We start from the raw sequence: 8,980 nt of genomic DNA, 5'->3' as shown, positions 1-8,980 counted from the left end.
AGAGAGAGAGAGAGAGAGAGAGAGAGAGAGAGAGAGAGAGAGAGAGAGAGAGAGTGTGTGTGTGTGTGTGTGTGTGTATCACATGCAAACATGATGAAACATGCATAACCATACATGCATAAAGCTAATGATATGATGTTCATGGGGAGAGAGAGAGAGAGAGAGAGAGAGAGAGAGAGAGAGAGAGAGAGAGAGAGAGAGAGAGAGAGAGAGAGAGAGAGAGAGAGAGAGAGAGAGAGAGAGAGAGATGTTTCCAGAAAACCAATACTGATTATGAGACAAAGAAATGAGCACATCTGATCCATGCGGTGCAAATTCAACATAACAATGAAAATTTAAAAATGAGTAACAACGCTTTTACTTGCAATCAAAACAACTACACTAAGAGAGAGAATACATAGACGCACACACACACACAAGCATGAACACACCTATATCTGAAGATATAGTTATAGATAACAATGTGATGCCCCCCCCCCCCCCCCGTCCCCCACACACACACACAGAGAATTACTACAATGTAATGCTTAAGTTGACAGTCTTGATGAAATGAAATAGAGTAATAACATTAACATCACCAGAACCCTAGTCATGATTCCTTGTAGTAGCTCATCGAAGAGAGAACAATATTGGCTAAAAGTCAATCTTTCTCATTTCCTCTCTCACTCCCTCCCTCTAGAAGCAAACAATGAAAGGAAGTATATGCATTTTTATACGCTTGCTTATACATAAGGATTTATGCACAAACTAGTGACAATTTGTGAGTAACTCAATACAATTTAGGTCGGTCAATGTATGCAAGTAGATAAGAAAAGCCAATTATAGTTCGCACACATGATCTACATGTATCCCTCTATTCTCATGTATGATACTTAAGACCAATTAAGCAATTGGGGATCACAAGAAATTTCAATAGTTTATTATACAAAAACATTTTTTGATCACTTTCTCTCTCTCTCTCTCTCATGCAAATAAAAACAAGTAGTAGAACAAATAAAAAAGGTAATGCTCTTGCACACTATAGTGCACCTTTGTTTTGTTTGCAGTATGATTGTGAATTCTTTCTTACATAGTAATACACATTGTTGACTATGTGTATTTCATTTGAAATGATTGACCCAATCGGTAAGACTTGTGTGGGGGATATGCTCGCATTCGGTAAGGCTTGTGTGAGGAATATGCGTGCTTGAAGAAAGCCTAGGTGTAGTGTAAGCGCACCTTCAAAATTTGAGTTTGGCAGCGCCAAATTTCAATGTTCAAAGTTTTACCTTGACTTTTGACAAAATGCCTCTGAATTTCTTGAGATAAAGGTAGAAATACTCTGAATATCTTGAGATAAAGATATTACTATGGTCTACCTTCGATTTTTATAAATTTTTTGTGAGATCGATCCCAACCAATGGGAAAGAGGACAGCTCTCGCTCCGGTTTTTCCCAATTTGATAACTAAAAATATATCAAAATCACCGGTGACTTGTGAGCATTTCCGATGGAGGCCGGGATTCGGGGAGATAAGTCCTCTGACATGTGTAAATTTTTAATAGACAGCTCCACAAATGTGTACTTTTATGATGATTTTCGAATACGAAGCTCTAAGTCCATGTGGTTGATGGGCGGGGGAAGCATGTAGAATGGGAACCGCACCATTCATTGGACGATCAGATAAGCCGATAATTATGCGCCATGTATGATGGATGGGATGGGGACGTTGAACATGCTATCATGCTACAGCCTACGATGCTTTCTACCTATCTATTACCTGCAGCAGCGGGGCATCAGGCGCCATAAAAGGCCGAATGGAGATCATTCAGGAATTCAATGCTGCTGTCTGCGCGGGCGAGGCAAGTTGCGAGAAAGGTCCATCTGAAGAGACCTCTCGGGCGCACGGCGCACCGTTCTGCGGACTCTCTCTGGACTCTGGAGTCAGGGGTTGGCGCAACAACATGCAATCATCATTACAGGGTGGTAGATACAGGCATCGAGTCATGTGACATGTCTCATCGCCAGGCGCTACTAAAAGAACCTCGAGATATATAGGAAGCTTGTGGCTATTTATGTGCTTTTGGTCCATGTACAGAGAGAGGAGAGAGGGAGAGAGAATGGCAACTTGTAGTCGCGTGATGATAACTCTGTTCGTTTTGTCGACATGGCGGGGCTGCTTCATCAACTGTACTGCCGCTGCAGCTGCAGATGGCGAGGCGAGGAGTGATATCCATAAAGAGCGCGACTTACAGAGGCATGAGATGAGAGAGGCATTATATAGAAACAACATTAATGGGAGTCGGCCTCCTGTGGTGCCTGCGCTGTTCGTGTTGGGGGACTCGTTGGCGGATGCAGGGAACAACAACCATTTCAGGTCGCTAGCCAAGGCAAACTACCACCCGTATGGCATGAACTACCCTGGGGGGGTGGCTACGGGCAGGTTTGCCAACGGCTACACTGCGATGGACTATCTGAGTAATCCTCCCCCCCCCTTCTCTCTCTCTCTCTCTGTCTGTGCGCGTAAGTATACAGCTGAGTCGTGACTACCCAAGTGAACCAGCTAACACACACACACACACACACACACACACACACTCTCTCTCTCTCTCTCTCTCTCTCTCTCTCAGTGCAGCAGCTGTGACCGCCTAGATCTCTGTAATAGTGATGTGTGGGGAGCTCCTTTTTCTAGGGTTGCCGGACAGTGGAGTATCCAAGATTCAGAGTTAACGTAGAATCTCTACAGTCCCTTTCTGTCCGTCTCTGTAATACAAGGCAGTGGTGCATCCTAGTACTCTCGCTGTCCGTACAGGTATGGCAGGAGAGGCTTCAGTAAACAAGGTGGCGGAGTTCTCAGTACGGCAGTAGGGTTCTTCCCAAGTACGCCTCGGTATGGCAGTAAAGCTCTCAGTAAATACGGCAGTGGGAATTGCTCCGGGAATGGAATCTCTCTTTCTCTCCTGTCTCTCTTTCTCTCTCCCCGTTTAATGCAGCGGAGCCATGATTGATACGGTAGCACTCATGATTTGTTAATGCAAATACCATATCGATTGAAAACACACACACTCACTCACTGACTCCGTCTCTATCTCTCTCACTCGTAATTATGAAATGATCGATGCTCTGCAGGTTTCAAACTCGGCCTGCCTCTCGCGCCCATCTATGAAGACCCTTCCACCAAAGGCTCTAAGCTTCTTCAAGGCGTCAACTTCGCCTCTGGAGCATCCGGCATCCAACCCTACACGGGCAGCAACTTTGTAAGGAAACCTCTCTCTCTCTCTCGGTCGCTCGCGCAGTGCGTATGTCGGCTTAGACACTAAACCCTTGTATTGAGTTTCAGGGCCGCGTCTCCAGCCTCGACCAGCAAATCCAGCAGCTCGCCTCTGTGAAGCAGGAGATTGTGGAGCTCATCGGCCCTGCTGCTGCAGATGATCTTTTCGCTCAGTCCCTCTTCTACGTCGTCACCGGCTCCAACGACTGGCTCAACACCTACTTCTTCCCTGCCTCGCCATTGCCCCGCCTCTACACACAGTCGCAGTTCAGAGATATTCTCATCTCTAAGCTGCTCTCACACGCCGAGGTTAGACCTCAACTCTTTTCGTTCTCGTTAGAAACGTTCTCTGTAAGTTTTGTACTAAACACGTCGAGGCTAGACCTTAGACTTAAACCTTTTGTCGTTAGAAACGCACCATGCAGCTCTTTGAGCTAACTCCAATCTTGACCAGGACTAGAATCAAGCCCTTAAAATAGAAATGAATGAATATATGTTTACCAAGTTATAGATAGTCCAGGGCCAACGGTATTTTCTCCCTCAAAATTAGCCTACATTCGCTAACCACTATTACATTGGGGCAGTACTGACAACAAGAAAAGGTTACACTTTAGCAAGGCTTCATGTTACTAGGGCATTTGTATTGACTCCTCGAGCAACAAGCTTGATTTACTTTAGTTGGTGGGTTACTTGCCCACATTCGCTTCATCCTAAACTTCTACAACTTTAAGTTATAGGAAATAGTGACTTCGACTCAGCAGATACCTTATTGGTCACCTTTTCTCTACTGAAAAATTTTATGGCTTTTTAGGCGATGTGATTTCTTTCCTTTTGTAGATATCAAGTACTTTAGATCCCATGATCCATCCATCCTTGATAGTTTAGGTGGTAGATGAAGATTTATTTGTCCTTTAAGGCCTTCCCCACCAACTTTCTCTCACCCTCACTTGGGATGTATATTATACTTTGCTTGGGCATCCATTATATCTACTTTTTATTATATCTTATTTCATCTTTTTTTTTTGTTGACTTTGCTTTTTCCATCCAACATCTCATGGTAGTAGCCTAGGGGAGCTTCATCTATAGTCTATTGTGAAGTCTAAAACATAGTTTAGATGATGCTTGGTCCCCTTGTGACTCCAATCTTAGGGCACCATTGGTTTTTCTTTTGCAAAGGGAGTCTAAGGCTATTGCATACCATCTCTTAGATCCTTGGAACTCATAGCGAAACTCTTAACCTTTTCTCAAGATAACTATAGTTTGTGTTGGTGCATGTACAAATTGTTGCTACAAAGGAGATTGCTAGGATGATCATTATGTTTAGAATCACAAGTCTCTCACTACGGCCTACAGGAATACTTTCATACTTTTGCTTGTCATCCACCACAATTTCCATGGAAACTTTTGATTTAGGGCTAGAGCAACCTACATCAGGTACCCCACGTACCTAAAATCATGCCCATGTTCCAATAACTTAAATTTGTGTTGCATCATCCATTGATCCTCGCCTTGCTAGGATAGAGAGAGAACTTTAGTTTTCTTGTTGCTAATAATAGGTTAGGGATGAAGGGAAAGAGCTTGTAGACCTATATTAGATTGTCAAGGTTTCCCACCTTAGCAACTAGAATGTTGGAGTTATTATTATGTCATTTAACAATTGGGTGTACAAGGTTGCACCATTTGGTTATGGTAACCCTTTCAACATACCTTGCTAAATTTTCTAGTTCAATCATTCTTAGTATTAGATCACTAATCATAGGAAGGAGTAGGGGAGCTAGGGGACACACATCTCATAGATCTTCTAAGTTGAAAGTTATGAGAGGTAATGATGTTGATACTTATTAAAGTCAAGGCGTTGTTGGAAAGCCTTGAAACTATCTTAGTGAAGAAAGTGTTGAATAGCCTCAAGTGAGGTATTGATAAAGTGTCACCTCACCTTGTAAGCTTTGTTCATACACTTGTTTATCAAACTTTCATTGTCTCTCCAACAATGTTTACCATGAATAAATCCATATTGATAATTGTATAGCACTTTGGCGAGAGAAACTTGATTTTAATAGGAATTAATTACATCCACAATAATTTTGTATTAGACTATTGATAGAATGGAAGTGGGCTAGTGGAGGACTTCGAAGAAATAACAATATGAAAAGTTGATGGAAATAGTTACCTACATGTTTCACTACCATTGAAGAGATTAATAAAATAACTAGTGTGTCGAAAGCATATTCAATGCAATATTTTGTTTTTGAATGGAAGAATATAGTATTATATAGTAAATCCAACAAGAAAGATCACATGAAGAGATTTGCAAAATTACATAATTGAAAATATGATCCTTCTTTACATTTAAATGTTGTTTTTTATGTTCATAATTGTTGTTCTTTAGTTGGTCCTTATAATTATCTTGTCAATGGAGGTGCCCTTGTAATTGTAAGCCTAGAATTCATTATGATGTCCATGGATCTTTCATTACTTGATCGATAATGTTTCTAATCTTTGATCATTCACACAAGCATGAATGTCCATCCATATAGTGCTTGAGGAAAACGTGGGTCCACCTTCAAAGTCTAAGTTTGACAGTGCTAACTTTAAGTTCTACCCTGACTTTTGACAAAGATGCTTTTGAATTTCTTGAGATTAACTAAGTAATACCTTTGTATTTCTTAAGATAAATATGTTTTACCTTTGGTTTTTAAAAATTTTTTCAAGCATAGACCCCATGATGTCTAACCTTTATCATAGGGGTGAGCAAATACAACCTCAACCTATATACATGAACTAGTAAATGGATTAAAAAAACTAAATCTAGTGGAAACATGTGATAAGAGAGATCTATGCTCCCTTGCCTCTATGAGTCATTATTTAGCCATATACAATATGAAGAGACTTGGTAGCCCCTCAACTCAATACATGTGTATTCATTTTGCACATTACAAGCTCCCATGCTATTGCATGGATACTAGATTGAGAAAAACTAACTAAAGAGCTTAAGTTAAGTCTGTTGTGTTCAATTTTATGGGATAAGGTGAAAAGTTTGCATAAATGTCACAAATTAGCGAAAAATTAGCAAAAATAATCATGAAATATAGTTACTCAAGGAAAGTAATAAACTTTAGTTTTAATGTTGGAAACTCTATATTGAACATGAGGTTGAAATAAGTATAATGCTATTGGCTTTAATGCTTGTATTGATGGAGAATCTTTTTATTTAATTATGTGTAGGCTCTTTACAACTTGGGAGCAAGGAAGATTGGGTTGGCTAGTCTTGGACCCTTGGGGTGCTCCCCATCACAATTGCGAGCATATAAGTCCAATGGAACATGTGTGGATTCATTGAATCAGTTAGTAGTGGATTTCAATGACCACTTGAGGCCTCAATTTCTAAACCTCCCAACAAAGCTACCAAACTTAAAGATCATTTACAACAATCTATATACCCCTATATTAAATGTCATTGCAAACCCAAATGCTCATGGTAACTCATGTTTCTTTACACATGAAATCTCCCATTTATCTCAATATGCATACATGCATTATACATGCATATAAGATAAGGATGTTTTCGAACTTTTAGCCAAATTGAATACCAATATATACATGCATACATGATGAATACATACAAACACACATTGATAAATAAATATCTACAATAACAAAAATGCATGTGAGCAATTTCTTGCTCATGTATAGGTACACACACAATATAGATAGACAATTCTTTTGAATAGGTGTGTGTATGCATTTACAACTTTTGGTGTGTACACCCCCTTTGATTAATCAATTTCTTGCTCATGTATAGGTACACACACAATATAGATAGACAATTCTTTTGAATAGGTGTGTGTATGCATTTACAACTTTTGGTGTGTGCACCCCCTTTGATTAATCAAGTCATGGCATGTGAAAATTGATGGATGCACTTGTAAAGTCATGCATTCTTAAATTTCATTATATGGTTTGGTCTTCCCTCATAGCACTAACTCTATAAAATTGGTTATCCATAGGGTTTTCTATCACCAATCAAGCTTGTTGTGGAATTGGTAAATTCGGAGGTTTTCTCAATTGTTTTCCAAGATTCCCAGTCTGCGACAATGTTCAAGACCACCTTTATTGGGATGCTTACCATCCCACATCAAAGTTTTATACACAATTTGTGGACCTTGTTTGGAATTATGGCCCTCCTTATAGCTACCCGGATAGTGGCAAAAAAGTATTGTGTGGTCAATAATTGACATTCATCAAATCTATACCATAAATGGTTTTATATATTCTTAGAAGTTACAATTACAATGTCTTGTAAAGAAAATGCTTTCAATTATGTAGGATTATTGTAAGTAGGAAACATGTTCTTAATATTAGATATTGCTTCATGTTACAAAAAGTATTGTTAACAAATGTTGTATCCTTTTAAATACATGATCTACAATGCTTTGTTTTATAAATAATGCATTGGTAGAATGATATTATTATCAATATTGGGAAAAAAGGGGGCCAATTTCAAAACGTCAGTCCTACATCATTAACAAGGCTCTAAAATACTCTAAAAACCTTCTTTGTGGTCTAACAACCTTTAAGCATTACCAAGACTTCTCGCTCGAGCCTAGCTCATTGAACATTAGGGCCTAAAGTTTTTCTATTTTTACCAGACTTTCTCATTTCTCATTCTCCATATCTCTTAGAGAGTCACTGCTCTAACTACTTTCCACATTTTCATTGTTTGATTATCTTTGTTACCTTGGTCACCAAACAACACCATCTTGACATCAATTTGCTCAATGAAGCTTGCTCTTATGATCCAAGTTTGTAGTAGCAGTTGTCTCCAAGCTCCTTGTATCTCTTGTCATTCCCAAAAAAGGTGCCTTACTATTTTTTTCATGATTGCACAACTCACTAGAGAGAGGCTAAGATTTACAATGCTTAAGTAGCATATATTACAGGTACAAAGTTCAAACATTGTGCTATATAAGTACAAGGCATTCAAATCATCATGTACTTAAACCAATAATTTGAATATGCTCACTTAAAAATTCTCATTTTCTTTTAGACTATTGCATCTAGATGGAAACACTAAGAGACACTTGTACCTCTTCATGCTTATCTATCAAAACATGTCTCAACCTATGTCTACTAGTGTCTTCATTAGGGTACTTCTTGGAGATGTTTGGTTTTGTCACCTAGGTTCTTCTTTGGGGATTTCCTTCTACGTTTTCTTGTAAGCTCCCTTTTATAGGGTTTTTGGCTTTTAACTCTTATTTGCTATTGATCCTTTCTCTATATATGCTTTAATTGTAGGCATTACTTATCTCATTTGTCTTTTTCTTTGTTTTGTGAAGAATTTGAGGAGTATACATAAGTTTTTGTTGGTTTCTTTTGAATGGGGAATACTAGTATAGAGCAACATACTCTTCCAAAACCTACATTTAGAAACTATCATAGAAATCTCAAAATAGAATGGATAATTTATAGTATTATAAATATATATATACTCAATTTAGAAAATTTTAGGTCAAGTATTGTGGCACTTTGGTGTGAACTACATGGACAAATAACTAACATTTGGCTATTAAATTTTTTAGATAATTTGAGAATTAATATTTTTTTACATTGATTATTGGAAACCTTTACTTCTCATGTTAGAGAATCATGACATAATAGAATTCCTTCAAATCTCTTACCTACAAGAAACAAGCCACCCTAGAATAGGGGATAAAAAATAGATAAGTTTGTT

General features: G+C 38.6%; 1 protein-coding gene across 2 annotated transcripts; it reads left to right on the top strand.

Moving 5' to 3' along the window:
* Positions 1 to 1,900: 1,900 nt before the first annotated feature.
* On the top strand, positions 1,901 to 7,520 carry LOC148025517 (GDSL esterase/lipase 7-like). 2 transcript variants are annotated; one of them, XM_087692096.1, is made up of 5 exons: positions 1,908 to 2,456; positions 3,108 to 3,235; positions 3,319 to 3,558; positions 6,475 to 6,727; positions 7,257 to 7,520. In XM_087692096.1, the coding sequence occupies exons 1-5, from the start codon at positions 2,054 to 2,056 to the stop codon at positions 7,478 to 7,480; spliced, it is 1,248 nt and encodes a 415-aa protein (XP_087548222.1). In that variant the 5' UTR covers positions 1,908 to 2,053; the 3' UTR covers positions 7,481 to 7,520. The 2 variants fall into 2 exon arrangements, with proteins under 2 accessions (XP_087548223.1, XP_087548222.1); XM_087692097.1 differs by lacking the exon at positions 6,475 to 6,727 and having other exon boundaries at positions 1,901 to 2,456.
* The last annotated feature ends 1,460 nt before the right edge of the window (positions 7,521 to 8,980 follow it).

Source organism: Lygodium microphyllum, chromosome 14 (genome assembly GCF_053477565.2).
Source record: "Lygodium microphyllum isolate KBCC chromosome 14, Lygodium_microphyllum_v1.1.10, whole genome shotgun sequence".
In the NCBI taxonomy this organism is placed as follows: Eukaryota; Viridiplantae; Streptophyta; class Polypodiopsida; order Schizaeales; family Lygodiaceae; genus Lygodium; species Lygodium microphyllum.
The sequence above is the reverse complement of the archived record's forward strand: the minus strand, read 5'-3'. Positions and strand labels throughout refer to the sequence as shown.

Excerpts from the sequence above, each read along its gene's own strand:
- LOC148025517 (XM_087692096.1), top strand. The coding sequence starts at position 2,054 with ATGTGCTTTTGGTCCATGTACAGAGAGAGGAGAGAGGGAGAGAGAATG. Across the intron at positions 2,457-3,107 it reads CACTGCGATGGACTATCTGA|GTTTCAAACTCGGCCTGCCT; the intron begins GTAATCCTCCCC and ends GATGCTCTGCAG. Across the intron at positions 3,236-3,318 it reads CCTACACGGGCAGCAACTTT|GGCCGCGTCTCCAGCCTCGA; the intron begins GTAAGGAAACCT and ends ATTGAGTTTCAG.